Source organism: Lagenorhynchus albirostris, chromosome 16 (assembly GCF_949774975.1).
Source record: "Lagenorhynchus albirostris chromosome 16, mLagAlb1.1, whole genome shotgun sequence".
In the NCBI taxonomy this organism is placed as follows: domain Eukaryota; kingdom Metazoa; phylum Chordata; class Mammalia; order Artiodactyla; family Delphinidae; genus Lagenorhynchus; species Lagenorhynchus albirostris.
This window is the reverse complement of record NC_083110.1, coordinates 52,066,112-52,089,146: the sequence shown is the minus strand read 5'-3', so window position 1 is coordinate 52,089,146 and position 23,035 is coordinate 52,066,112. Positions and strand designations below refer to the sequence as shown.

At 40.0% G+C, this 23,035-nt stretch overlaps 1 protein-coding gene and 1 pseudogene across 1 annotated transcript in view; one reads left to right on the top strand and one right to left on the bottom strand.

Moving 5' to 3' along the window:
* The window catches only part of LOC132506934 (cytochrome P450 2C18-like), a 75,943-nt gene that overhangs the window by 42,264 nt on the left and 10,644 nt on the right, over positions 1-23,035 (bottom strand). Inside the window, 11 exon segments of the mRNA XM_060125763.1 lie at positions 273-414; positions 4,446-4,528; positions 4,531-4,621; positions 7,160-7,180; positions 7,182-7,321; positions 11,844-11,930; positions 11,933-11,992; positions 12,165-12,317; positions 16,450-16,455; positions 19,067-19,211; positions 19,213-19,256. Of these exon segments, the coding sequence (XP_059981746.1) occupies positions 273-414; positions 4,446-4,528; positions 4,531-4,621; positions 7,160-7,180; positions 7,182-7,321; positions 11,844-11,930; positions 11,933-11,992; positions 12,165-12,317; positions 16,450-16,455; positions 19,067-19,211; positions 19,213-19,256 (972 nt within the window).
* Positions 13,083-14,520, top strand: LOC132507473 (tyrosine--tRNA ligase, mitochondrial-like; annotated as a pseudogene).

The window sequence follows — 23,035 nt, the reverse complement described above, 5'->3', positions numbered from 1 at the left end:
CTGCAAATCCCTTCCCATGAAGTCCAGACACTTATCCAGAATTTTTTATTGATGAAATCCATAGCTTTACTGCCTTTGCTACTGCTCACACTGTCTTCACTTTTCTCAGTCCTTCTCCCCTATTGTACAAATTTAACCTTTTTAAAATATTTTAATTTTAAACTTATAGCTGGTGGCACAGAAATTTCAAAAATAAAGCTTCTCTAAGAGAAATAAGATGGAGGACCCAATATCTTCTCTGAAATTCACTCTGCCCACCATCTTGCTCATACCTGTGACCTCTCGGCACTTTAGCAGGAGGAGAAGCCCATATCTCAGCGTGGCGTTCGTTTTCTCTGTCCCAGCTCCAAACAAATCAGTTACAGTGGCTATCAAGTTTTCAAAAGTAAACTCCATCTGTTGATTGTGCTTTTCCTAAGAATTATTTGATGTAATTATCTGATAGTTTGCCAGCATATATAATTACAGTCAATCCAAAATAACATACATTGTTATGAAGCTAAGCAAACTTAGACACTGGAGTATAGTATTGAAACAACAACTGTACAGTATGGCAAAGTGTGTGGATTGGGCTGACACAATCTTCATTACCTACTCCTTTTCCCTTGCTTGCCTAAAAATTTCATTCCAAGCCTCTTTTGCAGCTACATTGGCCAAGCAACACACTTCTTACCAATGGCCTACTGATGCCAGTTTCTCCCTTTCTTTCTTCATACTCAAAACACAGATATGGGGCTTCCCTGGTGGCGCAGTGGTTGAGAGTCCGCCTGCCGATGCAGGGGACACGGGTTCGTGACCCGGTCTGGGAGGATCCCACATGCCACGGAGCAGCTGGGCCCGTGAGCCATGGCCGCTGAGCCTGCGCGTCCGGAACCTGTGCTCCGCAACGGGAGAGGCCACAACAGTGAGAGGCCCGCGTACCGCAAAAAAAAAAAAAAAAAAAAAAAAAACCCACAGATATGAAGGTGAAGGTGGTGTAGACGTCATCTTGGAACATGAGTATCTGAGCATGAAGATGAAGCCTATATACTTAAGAATGCCGAAGAAAAATGGAAGGCACTTGAGTCCATGATACTTCAAGGCTAGCTCTGGACTGCCCAACATGAGACTCTCTCTATGTGAGATAAATAAGCCCACTGTTTCTTTAAGCCTTTGTTAATTTTTTTTCTTATTGGTAGGCAAACACAATCTTAATTGATAGAAATGAGCAAATTAGAGCTATATTTTGAAAACCATTATAAGACAGAATCAAGAGTTTGCAATTCTCTTCTCCCACTGAAGAATTTATGTGGATTCTGTGTTGCCTAAAGATCCATTATGAAGTTGAAAATGTGCAAAAACTAACATGGCAGCACATCCTAGAATAGATTATAGAGAAAGAGAATGGATTCACAAAGACAAAACGGGGCTGGCCACTACTGTATTCCAAGATATGAGGCAATAGGCAACTTGGTCTAGGAAACAAGTGCAGATGCTAAGGGTCAGGAAGTGACTGAATAAAGCTCTCACAAATCAGAAGTTGGGAGAGTAAAAGCCCTTCACAGGGACAACTAAGGTTGGTTTAGATGAGGGATATATGTGATTCAAAATAGAAAATAACAATGGGACAATCTGAAATAATGACTACAGAGGTCATTAACAAACCAAAAAATAATTTCTTCCTATCCAGTCCTCTAGACCGGCACTAATTTAATAAGGCTCTTATAATCCCCAAATGACCTGTGGCATGCCCAACATTATGTAATCCAACACCATTAAGATAGACAACCCTATCGACAGTTGTACTTGGTAGATAAAAGTAGTCATCCTCATTGGTAACATCAACTTCACACAGTTTTCTAACCTTTTCAACTCAAAATTACTCTGAGGCCAAGAAGGAGAGCAGAGTTCTTATAAACCATTATTACTAGTTCCATCTGTTCAAGTGAATTTGAAACATCAGTGGTTATGTACACATAGCCTATCAAAAATAAGTTAGCCTGTACAAAACCTTGCTGAAAGAAATTAAAGAAAAACTAAATACATGGAAATACATCCCATGTTCATCTATTGAAAGACTTAGTATTCTTAAGATGGCATTACTCCCGAACTGACCTACAGATTCAACATGATCCATATCAAAATCACTGTTAGCTTTTTGCAGAAATTGATGAGATTGTCCTAAAATTCATGTGGAAATTTAAGTGACCAAGAATAGATAGAACAATCTTGGAAAGAAGAACAAAATTGGAAGACTCACACTTCCCATATTAAAAATTACAATAAAGCTATGGTAATCAAGATTGTGTGGTACTGGCAAAGAGCAAGATATATAGACAAGTGGAATAGAATTGAGAGTCCAAAAGTAAACCCTTCACATCTATAACTAATTTTCAACGAAGTTGCCAAGATCATTCTATCTGAAAAGAATAGTCTTTTCAACAAATGGTGCTGGGACAACTGGACACCCACATGCAAAAAAATGAAGTTGGACCCATACCTCACACTATTATCAAAAATTGATTTAAAATGGATCATAGACCTAAATATAAGAGCTAAAACTATAAAACTATTAGAAGAAAACTTGGAGGGAATCATTGTGACCTTGGATTAGATAACAGTTTCTTAGATATGACACCAAAAGCACAGGCAACCAACGAAAAAGATTAATAAATTGGATTTCATGAAATCGAAAACTTCTGAATTTCAAAACACACTATCAAAAAAAAAACACACTATCAAGAAAGTAAAAGGACAGGGACTCCCTGGTGGTCCAGTGGTTAAGACTCCACACTTCCTATGCAGGGGGCACGGGTTCAATCCCTGGTCAAGGAACTAAGATCCTACATGCCTGCATGGCATGGTCAAAAAATATATAAAATAAAATAAAATAGGGCTTCTCTGGTGGTACAGTGGTTGAGAGTCCGCCTGCCGATGCAGGGGACAAGGGTTCGTGCCCCGGTCCGGGAAGATCCCCATGCCACGGAGCAGCTAGTCCCGTGAGTCATGGCTGCTGAGCCTGCGCGTCCAGAGCCTGTGCTCCGCAACGGGAGAGGCCACAACAGTGAGAGGCCCGTGTACCGCAAAAAAAAAAAAAAAAAAAAAAAAAAAAAGGACAGATAATTAGAAGTACTGTAAAGGATGTGAATAAATTGTACCCTTCATACACTGCTGATGAGAATATAAAATGGTGGAATTTTATGCATAAGTTTTCTTCTAAGAGTTTTATAGTTTCAGCTCTTACATTAAGCCTTTGATCTGCCACACTTCCTCCAAAGGTTAAATATAAATTTATCATAGACCCAACAATTCTACCACTAGGTATATACCCAAGAGAAATTAAAACATATGTATACACAAAAACCTGTACACAAATGTCCACAGAAACATTATTCATAATAACCAAAAAGCGACGCAACCAAAATGTCCATCAACCAACAAACAGATATATAAAATGTGGTATATCCACACTGAAATATCATTCAACCATTTAAAGGAGTGAAGTACTGATATATGATACATCATCAATGAACCTTGAAAACACTGTTAAGTGAAAGAAGCTAGACACAAAAGATGTTATCATACATATTGTATGAACTATACATATTGTATAATTCCATTAATATGAAATGTCCAGAATAGCAAATCTATAGGGATGGAAAGTAGATTGGAAATGTTTAGAGCTGGGGAGGTTGGGGAGGAAAGGGGGTGACTCCTAAAGCATACAGGATTTCTTTTCAAGGTCCTAAAAGTGCTCAGAAACTGACTGTGCTGGCAGCTGGATAATCTTCCCCAGTAATTATTTGCATTCTACTCTTGTTCTGGCTCATACATCTACCTGATCAAATCACAACTTCTCCTGCCAACATTCACATTTACAGTTACTTGACAGACACCAACCTCCCACTCCACATCTGTCCAAATTTATTTTTGGTTACACTCGTTTAAGGCTTCTCTCTTCCATCCATCTAGTCTCTTTACCACAACACACCTCTGAACCTCTCACGACACCATTCTACCAACCTGAAATTCCCTCCCCTATGACTTATTGCAAATATTTGAAGATCTACATCAAACCTCAGGACATTCAGGAAGCCCACCCAGGCTAAGCCCTTCCTTCTCACTCTCCCCCATGCTGTGTGAAATGATCACATCCACCTTCCTTTTATGGCTCAGTATTTTGTATTTCTCATTTGTTTGTATTTCCATTTCACCCGAGACATATGTTCTCCTTCTCCTCAGGTAGCCTATTAGTACCTAACGAACAGGGTCCATGTATTGTTATTTAACAATTCAATTTTAAATCTCCTTTGATGCTCAATCCAGATCCATGCACACATAAGTACCCAAAGTGCTGGTCGAGCATTTCGTCCGTAACCATTTAAATATCCCTAATAAGTACAGAACTAGTCAATGAACAAAAAAATTCAGGCAAACAGACAATTAATCTGTCATTAATATTCTACCTGTTCCATTTTGATCGGGAAACAATCAATGAAGTCCCGAGGATTGTTAATGTCCAGAGATGCTTGGTGTTCTTTTATTTCTCTAAAACATAGCTTTTTACATAAGCAAAAATTTTAAGTACTTTGTTATGACTCCCTGGGAGATAGTCCATGAGAGCAGGGAAATTATTGCAGACCTTAAAGATTTTAAAAATATATTTATTAAACTAAAAACACATATTGAAGACATATCTATCATATGCCAAGCCCTGGTTAAAAACTGAAGTGAATAAAATATGGTCTCTTTCTTCAGGAGGAGCATTTTATAGTGTACATGTAAAATAATTCTTCATGCTGCTAGAGTATTTAAGGGAGAAAACTCTGACCAGATGATGAAAGTTGATAGCAATTTCCTATACTCATACATCAACCTTATGATATTAAAGCATATTTATATCAATTCTCTCATTTTTTAAATTAATTCTTCCTTACAACCTTGAAACACAGAATAAGATGAATTACTATGATTCACATTTTGTAGATGAGGGCAGAGGTTAAGGAATTTTTGCGTAACCTGATATGGAGCACAAACCCACTCCCTGCTATTTCTACTACTATCAAGCAGCCTCAGAAATAAAATCACTATATTATAACTCAGAGGGGTGCAAAAATGGCATGAAACCCACCTCAGCATTTTAGGGATAAAGCAGCTGTGCACCAGAGCAGGTAAGTGACTTTTCTAATATCATGTGATTTTATTTAGGCAGAGGACAGGACATATCAGCTCAGCACAGGGCAAAACTGTGGTGTCTGTTTATGATTCATACACCATAGAACCAATCATTTTGCCATCCCAAGCCCAATTACGCTGTCAGCTAGGATCCCAACTGAAGCAACAAACACCCCTGCCCTAGTCAGTGTTCCCTGGCAGCACCTCTGTTCATAAACATTGTCTCTCCTTGAAAGAGATATTCTCTTCCTTCCTAAATTAGGATATTTCTGCTAAGTAACGTGATGAAGAAATCACTACATATTTGAGGATAAACCTTGTGGGTAATGGAAACCTTTCAGCAAGGACCTGGATGTCCACTGAGTGCTATGGCCATCCTTTTGGGCAGTCACCAAAGTAGTTTATGGAAACTGGGCTTTGGGGGGTAGTGGAAAAACCACTGGCCAGGGAGCCAACAAGGCCTGAATTCCAGCTTTATACTCAGGCATTTCTTTTCTTCGTAAAATAAAGGCTCAGCCACCTTTCCCAGATGTTCACTCTATGACAGTAAGGCAGCACTGCTGTGTTCAAACACTCACTTACAGCATAACATCAGCAAAACTGATGCAGGAGACAGTTCTAAAGGCCTATCCCTCTACACAAATGTCAGAAAATCAAGCAGAAACTGTCAAAATCTACTTAAAAAATGGCAGCAAAGATCTGTGGCTTGTTTTTTCTTTTTCTTTTTCTTTTTTTTTTTTTTTTTTTTTTGCCCTTGTCCCACTTCCATCCTTGGCTTGGCAGTGGTCTTAACAAGGGCAGCTTGTGGTGTGGGAGCCTGGTTCCTAGTTCCAGAGGGACCAGAGCAGACCTCAGTCACGAAGACTGTGTTCTGTGTTCTAACCTGTCTGGGGCCACCTGACAGACTGACACAGGCACTTGTTTTTGTTTCATCTAACCTAGAGTGGAAATGCAGCAGGGATGTCTCAAAAACCTTGCAAGATTAATAAACAGCCCACAGCCACCTGGGGCAAAATATTACAGTTAAGGCATACAACAGAGCGTCAAACTCCAGGAAGAAAAGCTGCAGAGGGAGTGCCTTTGGGAAATTAGGACATTCAAAAGCACCCCTGTATACTGAAAAATTTAGAAAGCTACACACATGCACAGAGCCAATCTGGAAGAGTTATTTCCTCCCTCCCTCCCTCCCTCCCCCCTTCCTCTCTTCCTTTCTCTCTCTCTCTCTCCCCATCTCTTTCTCTTCATCTTTTTTTTCTTTTTGCCTCCTCACATTCAAAGATATCAATATCTGTAGACTCCAGATAGAGAACAAACTAGTGGTTATCAGAAGGGAGAGGGAAGGAGGGAGGGGCAGTATAGGGGTAGTGAGGGAAAAAGGGTTATTACAGGATTATATGAAATCATGTGTGTGAAACTTTTGAAAATTGTAAAGCAATACAGAATTTAAAGACCCTTTCATTCAATTTAAAAGAATGAAACAAAAAGAAAAGCAAAAGAAAGATCTATCACTCCTTAAAAAAAGGACATCTCTCTCCAAACACTAGCTGGACGTAAGCTAAAGGAACAGAGATTCCAGTGACCACACAAGGCAAAAAAAAAAAAAAAAAAAGACTTTGCAAAAATAGTTTAGAAAAGTCATTAAATAAACAAATAGCTACAGCTTGTGGAAGGCAAAAAAAAAAAGAAAAGAAAGAAACGAACAAAAAACTATAGGGACTTCCCTGGCAGTCCAGTGGTTAAGACTCCACACTTCTACTGCAGGGGGAAGGGGTCTGATCCCTGGTCAGGAAATTAAGAAACAAAAAAAAACTGGAGCAAGCAAAAAAAAAAAAAAAAAAAAAAAACAAAGAGAGGGGAGAATCTGATTCCCAGAGTTACCACGTTGTAATATCCAAAATGTCCAGTTTTCAAACATTCACTTCATGGCTTGGTCCATATAGAATTTTGGACTTGTCAGAGAAAAGAGCATAAACGATTTCTCAGGAAGAGAGGATCCTGACCTCACCTGGATCCATGGGGAGCGCATAAATCCTGAGGTTTTCATTAAAGTTTCCTAGCAAGTTAAGAAAATTCTGATCTGTATAATCAAAACGATTCTGGAAAATAACGGAGCAGATCACATTGCAGGGAGCACAGCCCAGGATGAAAGTGGGGTCACAGGGTGACCCTAAAGAATTGAAAAGATTTATAAAACACTATTAAGATATAAATATAAAACTCTGTTGTGGATAACAGATAATTTTAGAATCTCTGAAGCAATATCTACCTAGAAATTTCCCTATCAGCAAAAATTTAAGCATGCTTAAAATCAACACATCACTGTTCCCTTAAACATAAATTGACAAAATGGATTAAAGACCTAAATGTAAGGCCAGACACTATAAAACTCTTAGAGGAAAACAGGCAGAACACTCTATGACATAAATCACAGCAAGATCCTTTTTGACCCACTTCCTAGAGAAATGGAAATAAAAACAAAAATAAACAAATGGGACCTAATGAAACTTAAAAGCTTTTGCACAGCAAAGGAAACCATAAACAAGACAAAAAGACAACCCTCAGAATGGGAGAAAATATTTGCAAATGAAGCAACTGACAAAGGATTAATCTCCAAAACATACAAGCAACTCATGCAGCTCAATATCAAAAAAACAAACAACCCAATCCAAAAATGGGCAGAAGACCTAAATAGACATTTCTCCAAAGAAGATATACAGATTGGCAACAAACACATGAAAGAATGTTCAACATCGTTAATCATTAGAGAAATGCAAATCAAAACTACAATGAGATATCATCTCACACCGGTCAGAATGGCCATCATCAAAAAATCTACAAACAATAAATGCTGGAGAGGGTGTGGAGAAAAGGGAACCCTCTTGAACTGCTGGTGGGAATGTAAACTGATACAGCCACTATGGAGAACAGTATGGAGGTTCCTTAAAAAACTAAAAACAGAACTACCATACGACCCAGCAATCCCACTACTGGGCATATTCCCTGAGAAAACCATCATTCAAAAAGAGTCATGTGGGGCTTCCCTGGTGGCGCAGCAGCTAAGAATCCGAATGCCAATGCAGGGGACACGGGTTCAAGTCCTGGTCTAGGAAGATCCCACATGCCGTGGAGCAACTAAGCCCATGTGCTACAACTACTGAGCCTGTGCTCTAGAGCCCGTGAGCCACAACTACTGAGCCCATGTGTCACAACTACTGAGCCTGCACGCCTAGAGACCGTGCTCCACAACAAGAGAAGCCACCACACTCAGAAGCCCGCGAACCGCAACCAAGAGTAGCCCCCGCTCGCCACAACTAGAGAAAGCCCACACGCAGCAACGAAGATCCAACGCAGCCAAAAATAAAAATAAAATAAAATTTAAAAAAAGTCATGTACCACAATGTTCACTGCAGCTCTATTTACAATAGCCAGGACACGGAAGCAACCTAAGTGTCCATCAACAGATGAATGGATAAAGAAGATGTGGCACATATATACAATGGAATATTACTTAGCCATAAAAAGAAACGAAATTGAGTTATTTGTAGTGAGGTGGATGGACCCAGAGTCTGTCATACAGAGTGAAGTAAGTCAGAAAGAGAAAAACAAATACCATATGCTAACACATATATATGGAATCTAAAAAAAAAGAAAAAGAAAAAAATGGTCAGAAGAATCTAGGGACAAGACAGGAATAAAGATGCAGACCTACTAGAGAATGGACTTGAGGATACAGGGAGGGGGAAGGGTAAGCTGGGACAAAGTGAGAGAGTGGCATGGACATATATACACTATCAAATGTAAAATAGATAGCTAGTGGGAAGCAGCCGCATAGCACAGGGAGATCAGCTCGGTGCTTTGTGACCACCTAGAGGGGTGGGATAGGGAGGGTTAGAGGGAGGGAGATGCAAGAGGGAAGAGATATGGAGACATATGTATAAGTATAACTGATTCACTTTGTTATAAAGCAGAAACTAACACACCATTGTAAAGCAATTATACTCCAATAAAGATGTTAAAAAAAAACAAACATGAATTGACCATTCCATCCTAGTTTGTTTAATAATAGTTCTCCAAATACTCCATTTACATCACTGCCTTGAGTCAAGGTGCTGGTTACTTTGAAGAGTGAAAGAACAGAAAAAAATTTAAGGGTCAGTTTTTTAAGACAATTATTCAGGTTATCTATCAGTGCAAAATCACGTCTGTCTGGTAAACCTGTAGACAATTAAGCACTGACGTAGGAAGGAAGCCATAGTTAGGAACCTGGAAACATTTTATATATAGTGAATAGCTGAAGGAACAACTTGTACAATCAGGAAAGGAAAAGATTAAAGAGAGAAAGATTATGGAAAAAGTCAGGTGTTTGATGGTACAAAGAAAAAAAAGCAAAAGCTGTCCATGTTGTACGAGAAGAAAACTAACACAAATGAACATGAATTGTAAGACAGATTTGTTTGCCTAAAATAAAAATAGGTAAGAATTCTGCATTTCCAACAAATCACAGGGCAAACAAGAAAGATTAAATTGAGAAATGGAGTCCTTTTGTTTCTTTATTGCAGTATGGAGAGGAGGTGTGGGGAGGAACATCCTGCTCTAGGAAATAGTGTCCCTCATCACCAATCAGGCCTCACATTTAATTTATTTGGACAGAACACGCCCTCTTGTGGAATTCTGGGATATTGCTACATATAGCCATCAATGGAATATCATATGTTGTTACAAATTTTTTAATTTGAATTTAGATGAAGTCCATCATTTTACAGACAAATAAATTAAAGCAGAGGAAAAGTAGTTTTCTTTTTTAGTGGTCAATATTTACATGAAATTGCTATAATCGGATGATCGATAAACTTTATATGCAAAAAAACCAAATCACATCATACATGTAATTAAGGGTGACTTGAATCAAAGTGTTGTGATGAAATGATAGGGAATTAAGTAATAGGAACCTATTTAGTTAAGTGCTCGTATGCCAGGCTCCTTTTCAGCTGAACCAAGTCATGGTTCTTAGTGTCATGCCAAGACACTAAGCTTGCAGAAAAACTTTTACTTTAGAAGGTAGGGGATAATTTGAGAAGGCCTTAAGATTTCTGTGTGTGTGACAGCTAAAATCTGGTTTTTAATCTTTCCTTTCACTTGAGAGAGAGACTTACAAAGCAGGGTAATTTGGAATTCAGACGGAAAATAAGATCCATCTTAACAAGCACTTCATAGGTCAGTACAGCTGACAGTAAGGGGTAAAATATTACCAAAGTACCAAAATTGGTAAAAAATTACCAATTACCATCCAATTGTTTTAAAATGTACTTGGGTTTTACTTTTATTCAGATGGTAAGGCCAACACATCAGGAGATGATAAGATAGTTTATTACTCATACTTCCCAAGAGGAGGGGGCACCCTACACAAGGCCACATGGGGAAGCACCGAGGTCAGTCAGGAGGCAGAAGGAACAAGGGGAGAGCATGGGCCAAAGCCTTTACTGGGGTTTTCATGGAAGAAATGAGCAAGGCTGGGTAGGTATGCTCAGTAAGTTTAAGACTGGATAGTTTGGGTAATTTCAGAGGGCTCTAGGCCCCAGGGGTGGTCCCTAGCTGTCCTGTAACTGGCCCTGGGTTGATTTAGGGCAGGGAGAATATTGGCTTGGCGTGTGAGGGTTTCATAAAGGAGGTTTCCTGGGGGTATCGGCTTTGGATAGGCTGGTTTGAAAATCAAAGGAGTGCTCACACACAAGATGCGATGCTCTATCTCAGAATTAGCTAACCCTGGGAGAGGCAGTTGCTCCCTGGGTCTGCAAGTCCCCCAAAATGTCAAAGTATCATAAAGTAGAGAAAAGAAAAAACATGATTATTATATCAATAATGGGGGAGGGAAGTATAAAGAAAGCTGAAAACAGAAGAAACTAATAGGGAAGGCAGGGTAATGAGTTATTAATAATAGTTGAAATCTGTTTAAATAGATCATTTTATAACCTGGTATTTGTGTAATGTTCAGGATTAAGCCACAGCATCTATTTCTTAAAATATATAAAACAACACTAAATAGGGAGCAACATTAAGTAAATGAAGCTGCTAATTTTAAAACAGTTATTTATAAGGAAATCACAATTGATGAGGTCTGCACTAAGGGATGCCTAAGCAATTAAAACCATAGACAATTATCATTACTGGCCAGAACAGTAGGCAATGGGTCTCAGAAGAAACCCTCAGACATGTGCCTGAGGCGACCATACAAACATAGGCCAGTTAAGTGAAAGCACATGTCATTTGTTTCACGCTCCATAAGGGTGTGATGAGGTCATTCCCACCATGTCCACTTGATGAAATGTTCTGGAATACATAACCCACATTTACACTATGGGAAAAAACATTATTCTCTAATGCCAGAAAAAAACGAGACTCAAAACCTTCCACCTTCATGACCTAATGATTTGAAAACAAAAAGTTCAGGACAGGATAGGATTAAATGACCTTTAATTCACACTATATGCACCACAGTGGGTGTACACACACAACAAGCACAGATACACAAAAGCCCTCTAGGCTCTCTCCTCTCTCTCCCCGCTCCACAGGAGGGCTGACAACCATGACCCATATGAAAGATGTGGCTGTCCCTGAAATGTTTCCTAGGATGTCACTGGAGAAGACAGCAGTCTGTTAAGGTGAGAGTGACAGAGCGTAGCATCACCCACCACTGGTTTTTCTCAACTCCTCCACAAGGCAGTGGGTTTCCTCTTGAACTCGGTCCTCAATGCTCTTCTTCCCCACCCCGAATTCCACAGTGTCATGAGGGAGATGCGCCAGATCTCCTTCCATCTCTTTCCATTGCTAAAGAGGATTCCTACCAGGAGGAGAAACAGAAACTAGGAGGGAGGCCCTAGGGAAGGAGGAGTGAGCTGACACTTGGCAGCCTGGCAGATGGACCCAGCTCTGCTGGGGGGCTCTTCAAATTCCTCTTTTCCATCCTCCCCACCCTCACTACCAATGCGGAAGATGCGCACACGCACACCTACCATGTCCTTTATTAACTCTTTGAGACACAGGGAGACTGCCTCTTCCAGAAAACTCTTCTCACAGATCAATCAGGGCTTCTTTCACTGCTTTGTAACCATGCAACACTATGGTGGGCTTCAAGCCAAAATACCCAGTGAACACAGGGCCATACACTTTTTTGAGAGCTGGAAAATGTATATTAGCAAAAGAAGTCACAATTTGGTCTATTTTGCTCATGATTAAGATTGTTATCAACATCATGTTGTTGATGTTTTATTCTGCCACACATAACTTCAAAGATTTCTGGATCTTATATATGTATGATGATAATTCAACATCCATTCATGATTAAAAAAAAAACTCTCACCAAAGTGGTTGTAGAGGGAACATATCTCAACATAATAAAGCAGAAGACCTAAATAGACATTTCTCCAAAGACAACATACAGATGGCCAACAGGCATATAAAAAGCTGCTCAACATCACTACCTATTAGACAAATGCAAATCAAAACCACGATGAGGTACCACTTCACACCAGTCAAAACGGTTATCAACAAAAGTCTACAAATAATAAAAGCTGAAGAGGGTGTGCAGAAAAGGGAACCCTCCTACACTGGCTGCAGGAATATAAATTGGTGCAGCCACTATGGAGAACAGTAGCGACTCCTTTAAAAACTAAAAATAGAGTTACTATATGATCCAGCAATTCCATTCCTGGGTATTTACCCAGAAAAAAACAAAAACTCTAATTCGAAAAGATAATGCACCCCAGTGTTCACAGCAGCACCATTTACAATAGCCAAGTCATGGAAGCAACCCAAGTGCCCATCAACAGACAACTGGCTTAAAAAGATGTGGTGTATTTATACAATGGAATATTACTCAGCCATTAAAAAAAGACCAATAAAAAAATAAATATATATTTTTAAAAAGTGAAATGTTGCCATTTGTAGCAACCTGGATGGGCCTAGAGGATAATATGCTTAGTGAAATAAGTCAGATAAAGAAAAATACTACATCATATCACTTATATGTCAACTCTAAAAAATAATACAGGGCCTCCCTGGTGGCGCAGTGGTTGAGAGCCCGCCTGCTGATGCAGGGGACACGGGTTCGTGCCCCGATCCAGGAAGATCCCACATGCCGCGGAGCGGCTGGGCCCGTGAGCCATGGCCGCTGAGCCTGCGCGTCCGGAGCCTGTGCTCCGCAACGGGAGAGGCCACAACAGTGAGAGGCCCGCATACCACCAATAATAATAATTAATAATAATGAATTTATATACAAAAGAGAAAAAGACTCACAGACACAGAAAACAACTGTACGGTTACTAAGGTGGGGGGGAACAAATTAGGGGTATGGGATTAACAGATGCAAACTAATATACATAAACTAGATAAGCAACAAGGATTTACTGTATAGCACGGGGAATTATACTCACTTTCTTGTACTAGGTCACCAGGAAGGAAGATGGCGGCACCCAAATCGCGGTATACTTCCCGAGGTGGTGGTTTGGTACCACAGGCGGGTCAAGAGTCTTCCCCTGGTACTGCGTGAGGCCAACTCGGGCGCTCGGGGGTTGCTGGAGGTGCCGAAGGCTCCGGGTCTGTTCAAGGAGTTCTTCCCAGAGAGGGGCACGAAGACAGGACTCCCAGAGCTCTTGGACGGTGGTATGGCGGGCAACTTTCCCCAGACCATCTACTGCACCTTCGACCCCATGACTCGCTTCCTTTGTGGCATCTGCTGGCACTGTTGGGCCTGTTTCACTTCCACCGATAGGGCCACAAAGCGAGCGCGTCGGTGGGAGGTGCGAGCGCGTCGGTGGGAGGTGCCACCGCGCGCCTGGGAGACGGCAGCGCCGGTACCTGCGCGCACAAGGCCCTGGACGCAAAGCACGTGCAAAACAACGTGCGCGCCCTACGCCGGGCGCTCTAGGCTGCTGATCACCAGCAGCTGCTCACTAACTGGCTGACGCGGGACAGCTGCGCGGTGCTGGACAGCTCGGCGTGGTATCAGAAGCAGCACCTGGTGGACTTCTTAGCGGCAGCGGGCGGCCACTTCCGCGCGGCCACGCTGCTGAACCGGCCCAGCGTGCACACTCGGCTGAAGACCCAGGTGGCGTGAGTTTGGCCGAGTTTTTATACCAGGTGAACCCTGGAATAAGCGTCCTGGATAATACATGCTGCAAAGCAAACGCCGTTTCAGACGGTCCTGGAGGGTATCGGATGATAACGGAAGGCGGAGTCAGTATAAATCACAAGCAAGTAACGGATCCTGAGAGTGTTTTAGTTGTTGGACAACATATTCTCAAGAATGGACTTTCGTTACTTAAAATAGGAAAAAGGAATTTCTACATTATAAAATGGCTTCAGCTATGATGAAAAATCCTTCTGGTGGTTCAAATTTATCCATCATTCATTCTCAAGACATACGAACGTATAATCTTCGCTTATGCAAATCAAACAACAGAGAATGGAGTATACTCCAGGCCTCACAGCGTGAGTGATTTCATTATTTATATAAGTTGGTTCTGTTTGTGTAATAGTGGGATATTTCATTTCCTGGTCCTTAAACATTAAGGGCTACCACAGAAAGGCATGATTTCCGGGGTTAATCTCTTTTCATAATTATTCTCCATGAAAAACTAAGTGCTATCTTTCCTATCCTGTCCTTCTTGTTCTTTTGAAGACAAGGAATAACAATGAAAAACAGGTAGTATAAGAAATTTTAAGGGGGGGACTTCCCTGGCGGTCCAGTGGTTGAGGCTCCGTGCTTACCCTGCAGGGGACACGGGTTCCATCCCTGGTTGGGGAACTAAGATCCCAGATGCCAAGCAGCGTGGCCGAAAAAAAAAAAAAAGAAATTGTGGGTACTTTTATATCAGGTGAATATCTCACTGGATTTTTTTGTTGTTAAGGAAGCTAGTACAGTTCTCCTTTGAAAAGGAGAAAAGTTAGAGGAAGCCATATTTGACATTAGAAATTACGGTAGAAAGTTTCCTTTGGAAAAAAAAAAAAAACAAAAATCAGTACTTGACTTTTCAGGAAGTTTCTAATTCAGTTTTCCAGTCCCTTGCCTGTGTTCCATAGAATTAAATTTACTCACAGCCTTGTTTATTTGTTTTTTTTTACTTAGTAAAAAAGGTATCAATGTTTTATAAATTTATAGGCTTTTAGTTTTTAAAGTTTCAAATTCTGCCCCCAGGCAGATTGCAACTTGAGATGAACTGAAAAGTTAAGTAACCAACAAGATAAAATAGAGGATAATCATATGAGTATATCAAAAGATAAAAGGGATAAAGAAATTTCAGGTCAAATTTAAAGTATTTGGAATCAAGACTTAGTTAAATTAAGCTCTACATTCACTAGGCAATTTGATCCTCCAGAAATGTTTCTAAAACCTGAAAAATCAAGGTGATAGCACCCCTGTTTCCCCTGAGGATCAAGTGAAACATGAACACAAAATGGTTTACAATCAGATTTGTTCTAGAAAATCTTACAGGCAGCAAAGCATGGCTTTAGAGTTCAAATTCTAGCCATTTACTACCTGGGGATTACTTGGAGCAAGTCACTATATTCATATGCAAAAATGGAGATGTAATAATGCTCGAGTCAATTAGGAAAAATCTAACAGGGAAAAAAAGCCATAAAACTTTTGTACAGTGTAAGCTGTATTGCTATGTTCCAAAGTAGATTTAAATGTTAGAAAGCCATAGTTTATCCAGACCTTCGTCTGGGAGTAAAGTTAGGAAGAATTCATTTATTGACAAACTTTAATGTCACTTCATAGCAGCAATTTTATTTACACAGTAACAATGAACATACAGGTATCCATTATAAATGTCAGAGATCATCGCTACATTTCAAAACTTCACTCAGTTTGAGGGCCAACAAAAGAAGTTTTTCTCTTTCCATACCTATCTTGCCTCTGTTTTTCTTTGTACAAGGTGTGTAGTACTAGCAAGCGCATTACTGTAGCAGGTCACATTTTCAATTTGAAATTTGATGTGCTGGGGAAAGGTGCATGACGAGGTGTTTTCCCCCTTACAAATTCAAAAAGCTAGAATAGAATGGTCATCATCTGACCTACCTGAAATAAGTAAGTCACGGATTGCTATGATTTCAAAATTGATGTCTAATGATGGCAGAGTAATTTTAAAGTGTGCTAACAAACATCTTGGAAGCCTGTATTCTACGAAGATGGTACTACTAACAGATTCAAAGTAGTACCGTATCATATCAGACCGAAACTGGTTCTTTATGTTTGAGATGAGTTGCTGAGCCTATTGTTTCTTAGTAAATGGGTACCATTAGCTAAAGGTAATGGACATATCCATATTGTTCCTGCCAGTAGTCCTTCATAAATGTCATGACTTTAAAAATTTTAGTATCTACAATATATTATTGATCTTCAAATTTATAATGTAATTCATATCAAGAACCACCTGGAGAATTTTAGTAAAATGTTTATGTTCTAAACCTCACTCCCAACACCCTGAAAGCCTTTAAGAGTATGTGTGTGTGTCCAGATGTTTTTCTTTAAATAACAAAGCTCCACATTATTTTCATTTAAAAAATATCTTGTGATAACATATAATGGAATATAATCTGCAAAAACAAACTGAATCACTATGCTGTACACCTGAAACTAACGCAATATTGTAAATCAACTATACTTCAATAAAAATGTTTTAAAAGACTAACTATGATGGTGATTATTATATCACTTCTGATGTGCCGGGCCATGGCCTGGGTACTTGGTACTCAGATTATTACTAATCATCATACCAAAACTTTGAGCTAGATTTATTTACCCTGTTTTATAGATAAAGAGATTAAGGTTCAAAGGCTTTCCTGTTTATTTCCAGTGTCTCACAGTTAATAAATAGAAGACCCCAATTTTTTTTATTGAAGTATAGTTGATTTACTTCAACTATAATGGTGTGCCAATCTCTGCTGTACAGTACAGTGACTCAGTTTTACACATATATACTTTTTTTAAATATTCTTTTCCATTATGGTTTATCCCAGGAGATTGGATATAGTTCCCTGTGCTATATGGTAGGACCTTGTTATATATCCATTCTAAATGTAATAGTTTGCATCTACCAACCCCAAACTCCCAGTCCATCCCTCTCCCTCCCCCCAGCTCCCCCTTGGCAACCACAAGGCTGATCTCTGTGCCTGTGAGTCTGTTTCCGTTTTCTAGATAGGTTCATTTGTGCCATTTTAGATTCCACAAATAAGTGATAACATATGGTGTTTGTCTTTCTCTTTCTGACTTACTTCACTTAGTATGATAATCTCTAGTTGCATCCATGTTACTGCAGATGGCATTATTTTGTTCTTTTTTATGGCTGAGTAGTATTCCATTATATATATGTACCACATCTTTATCCATTCATCTGTTGATGGACATTTAGGTTGTTTCCATGTTTTGGCTATTGTGAATAGTGCTGCTGTGAACATAGGGGTGCATGTATCTTTTTGAACTATAGTTTTGTCTGGGTATATGCCCAGGAATGGGATTGCTGGATCATATGGTAATTCTATTTTTAGTTTTCTGAGGAACTTCCATACTGTTTTCCTTAGTAGCTGCACCAACTTACATTCCTACCAACAGTGTAGGAGGGTTCTCTCTTCTCCACACCCTCTCCAGCATTTGTTATTTGTAGACTTTTTAATGATGGCCGTTCTGACCGATATGAGGTGGTACCTCATTGTAGTTTTTATTTGCACTTCTCTAATAATTGGTGATGTTAAGCATCTTTTCATGTGCCTACTGGCCATCTGTGTGTCTTTGGAGGATGTTTATTAAGGAGAAGACCCAAATTTCAACACAGCTTAGTTGACCTCCGATGCCTAAGAAACTTATCAGTCCCCAATGCCTACCTTGGAACCAATATCCAGTTGACTGCTTCAGAATCACCTGTAAAGCTCATCCCATGGGAATTCTGACTCAGTAGTGATAAATACTAGAAATCTATATTTTTTAAAACCACCCTAGATGATTCAAATGCCCAGCCCAGTTTAAGATCCGCTAGTATTACTAACAGAAAGAGAGCAAGCATCACAAAGGCAGTGCCAGGACATGCAGCAGCTCATGGAAGAACAGTTTCTTCCATCCTGCATCATTCTTGGCCACAGACAGCAGCTTTGTGCAGAATCCAAGAGGATTTTATTACTACCCAGCTGGCTCTGACTCATTACTTTTTTCTTTCATTCACTCATACTTGTCCTGCTCCCAAGCTATTTCCTTAACATCAGGCATAATTTGCTTCTTCACAGAAGTTCAATTTTCATAGCTATTCTGAACAAAACACAGTTTATATAATAGATGACTTCTTGAATGAAATCTCTAATCACAAAACATTTCCCTTACCATTTACCTTCAGCCAAGAATCATAGCAAATGGTGGTGAAACAAAGGGAAGAAACACTTCAGTCTTTTGTCACGTTATTATTTTGATTCAACCATACAAAGCCCTAAATGTTTCTCTACAAACAAAATGCATTCCACTGTTATTGACAATGACAGACCAAAAGTAATACTCCAAGCGAGTGTTTGCCTTAAATAATATCTTTTAATAATTTTATTTTAATATATTGTAATGTATTTTAATATATTTTAATGAAGATATTTTATTTAAAAGTAGATGTTCATGGGCTTCCCTGGTGGCGCAGTGGTTGAGAGTCTGCCTGCCGAGGTAGGGGACATGGGTTCGTGCCCCGGTCTGGGAAGATCCCACATGCCGCAGAGCGGCTGGGCCCGTGAGCCACGGCCGCTGAGCCTGTGCATCCGGAGACTGTGCTCCGCAACGGGAGAGGCCACAACAGTGAGAGGCCCGCGTACCGCAAAAAAAAAAAAAAAAGTAGATGTTCATTTACTTTCCCTTTGCAAGCCACTGGAGGAACATAAAACCTACTTACATTGGTTAAGGATTTGCCGATGTCCTTAACATCTAACTGTAGGATATTTCCAAGAACTGGGAGAGGAGTGGGGCCAGTCGGGAGCTGCCCCTTCCCAGAGCTCTGTTTCCAGAGTGAGAGGAGAAGCAGACAGGAGAGAGAGACAGAGCACCAGGACCACAGCCGGATCCACTGGAACCTTCTCTTCTTACTCAGACAGCTGTGAACCTGAAATCTAAAGCTTTTATAACAGTCCCTGCTAATTCAGCTTGTGCCTCTGACTCATAAATTGAACAATCAGCTAGGTCTACTTTAATTTCTCTTTTGAAGGAACTTTAGCCTTGTGATAATTAAAATATGGTGTTCTTTGCTCTTGCCCTTTTTTTCAATGCCCCACCTGGGCATTCCAGTTTAAGAGGTCTGGGGTGGAGCCCAGGTACTGGTAATTTTTTTTAAACACTCCAGGTGGTTGACAACCAGTGAAGTAAATGATATGATCAAAAAGTTGTTCAACATTCTGGATTCTCAGATTAGTAACCAGTTAAGAATTTATGACTTTGAGGACTTTATGACCTTGTATGTTAAAAAAAAAAAAAGTATATCCTTTAGTGCTTTATCTAACACTAATATACTTTGTCCTTGAAAATGAAAGCCTTTTGAGATATTTTAGAGTACCATACTAACATTATAGCTTCCCAAACATAAACCAGCTAACATAACTCATACATTTTGAAGGTCCAAACATGTATCAAGGAAATAGCTAAGTAAATTTACACACATTTTACCATTAAACTCTCCCCCTCCCCTCAGAAAAAACACTAGAAGAAGAAATTTTTAATTTTTATTTTTCAGATGGGGAAAGGGAAATTCAGAGAACAGGAGGTCCGGCCAGTGTCACACAGCTAATAAATGACAAAACTGGGATTTGAAATAATATCCTCTAATGCCCATTGTGGTACACTGTGGCTTACACCACAGCTGCCTCAAGAACAATTTTAGGAAAACAAAACCAAACCCCCAAAACATTAGTTTCTCTGAACATACACCCCGTGAATGTCTACAGAATAACAAGTTTCACACTAAATAGATGTTCGTTACTTGACTGCAAGGATAAAACGGTCGTGGGTTCTCAGGACGTAAAAGATAGGGATTCTCCCCCTCCGTCACTGCAGAGGTGAAACTGGCTCAGGTAACTAATGGAAGGGCTAATCTCAGGGGGCAGAGCTTGAGAAACCATGACTTCCCCCACCTCCCAGTCACCTCCAGATACATCTGCTTTGGTTGCTTTCTTTGTTCTGTCATTGTCAGAAATAATGGAATGAAGTATGCACAGCAAGGAAGGGAGATTTTGACAAAACAAAAGGTGTGGATTCAGTGGAAGATGGAAGACAGGGACTTCACTGAACAGACTCATGGCCCAGAACCAATGCAACATGCAGACCTGAACAGGAAACAGCACTTAGTGGTCATGAGGATCTAAATGTCACTGGAATTATATACATTACTAGATCACTAATAGTAATGCTTATACAAAGGCATATTCTATAAAGATATCATCATATGTAGTTTTTTATTGAAGTATAGTTGATGTACAATATTATATGTTAAGTATAAAATACAGTGATTCACAATTTTTAAAGGTTATACTCCATTTATAGTTATTATAAAATATTGGCTGTATTCCCTGTGTTGTACAGTATATCCTTGTAGCTTATTTTATACATAATAGTTTGTACCTCTTAATCCTGTACCTTTGTATTACCTTACTCCTTCCCCCTTCCCTCTCCACTGGTAACCACTAGTTTGTTCTCTATGTTTGTGAATCTGTTTCTCTTTTGTTATATTCACTAGTACAGGAGTATGTACTTTTCCAGTGGAGTTTTAAGCTGTACTTGAGGGAAGCTTCTACGGAGTCCACAGAGTGCACTGGACATCCTCAGGGAGAAGAAAAATAGCCACCCTATAAGCAGTTCTTATATTTTCCTATCAAGTGTTCCGATTTTCAGAGCTCTAAAATACTTTATGCTAAAACTTCTTATTTTTGTTGCTCTGCCTTCTTTGTATTTCCTTTTCAATTTCTAGCTTTTTAAGCTACATTATTCATTGTTTGATTCATTTTCACATGTTTGTCCTAAGTGTTCAGAAGTATTATATGGTATGAATTTTCTTCATTGAATAATATTATCTCTATTCTACGTATTGTTGGTATATCTGTTGTTAGGATTTTAAAAGTATTGTGGAATATTGTTTTTGGTGCCTTCTTTGATCCAAAGATTGTTTTTCTTGGCCACGTGGCTTGTGAGACCTTAGTTCCCCGACCAGGGATTGAACCCAGGTCCACGGCAGTGGAAGCGCAGAGTTTTAACCACTGGATCAGGGAAGTCCCTGATCCAAAGATTACTTAGGAGAGTTCTGAAATCTCCAAGCAGTTGTTTCATTTACTTCACACTTTGTTTTTAATTATCCTGAAATTGGATTACAGGAAATCCATTACACTATTTAATTTTTTTTAAGCTGAGGATCTTTTATAGTCCTTTATAGGACTATAGTCCTTTTGGACTCTAGTCTTTTATAGTCCAAAATGGTGAATTTTCATTAACATTACATGGTCATCTGTTATTAACATTTGTTTGACATTTTTAATTGTATCACTCCTTCTTTCTACATCGACCAGAGTTTTAACTGCCTGATGGGTCAGCAGAACATGAGGTATGAATCTCCAGTGATGGCAAAGGATGGCTTTCTCCTTCCTGCATTCATTCAAATGCTCATTCATGTATTCCTCTCACAAAAATGCATGGAGTACTGGGCCCCTAATCCCAGTCAGGCCCTGCCCTGAGCACTGATGACGTAGGAGCAAGTGAACACAATTGCTAAAGAAGGGGTGTGACCCCACATTGGCAATGGGAGGAAGATCTTTCCAGGCTGAGGGTACAGCATGCCTAGAGGATTGGATGGGCCTGATGGGGCCACAGAGGGAGAAGTGTAAGTAGAGAAAAGAAAATGCCAAGGGCAGGGTGGAGGGTGTGTGAGTTTTCATTGCTTTGGTACTGCTCACCCAACCTTCTGCAGGCATGGTCTGCCCAGTTACCTGTCACAGGAGTGATTCTGGGCAGAACCCAGCTCGGTGATCTCCACAGTGTGGTGTGGTCCAGCTGGCCATGGGAGCAGCTGTATAGGGGACTCTGCTTCAGGCGCCACTGTGGAGGAACCACATCCTAGTAGGAATGTGGACCTGGAGCAATTGTGGCAAATGCTGAAGAGTTTCCTGGCAGAATGCACTGACAGTGAGACACCCAGGCTCGCTGTCCCTGGATATCAGTGGGAGACGGTGGAGTGTGCTGGGATGGGTCAGGTGTTCATAGCTCTCTTGAGTTTAGGCAGAATTTTTCAGGTAGTCAAAGAACGGCTTTCTCTACAGGGAAACAAGGAATCTGCCAGTCAGCAGTTCAGCACAAGCTGTAGCAAAATGTAATGCTCCTGACAAGTTTCATCCTGTGAAGGAAGAGGATGCAAATGCAGAAAAGTCTGGTGACCTGGACTTGTTCAACCTTATGATGAGGAACATCATATGTGTTGTAATAAAACATGGGGGGAAAGAAAATCCTCACTATTCACACCAAGAACGGTTGATATCTGTTCCTGAGGAAAAAAAAAAAAAAAAGATCTAGCCTCTGGGAGATGAAACCAATTCTATCAAAAAAAGTGGAAAAAGCTAAATCACAATTAAAACTACTGTGGGCGACTGCGAAAAAGGCTCAAGGTCTCCACTGTGAGCCTGAGTGTAGAGTCCAGTCATGTCTCTGCGGGATCCTCCAAAGTCAAATGCATATGCAAACATTGAAAATAGCAAGAACGATCTATCCTACACCAACATGGCTAAAAGAGAGAAGGAAAAGCCCACCTGACAGATCCTCATGAAGGCGTCCAGACTGAAGAATCTTCAGTCAAATGGGCAGATCAACATCCTAAGGAGGGAGGAAACG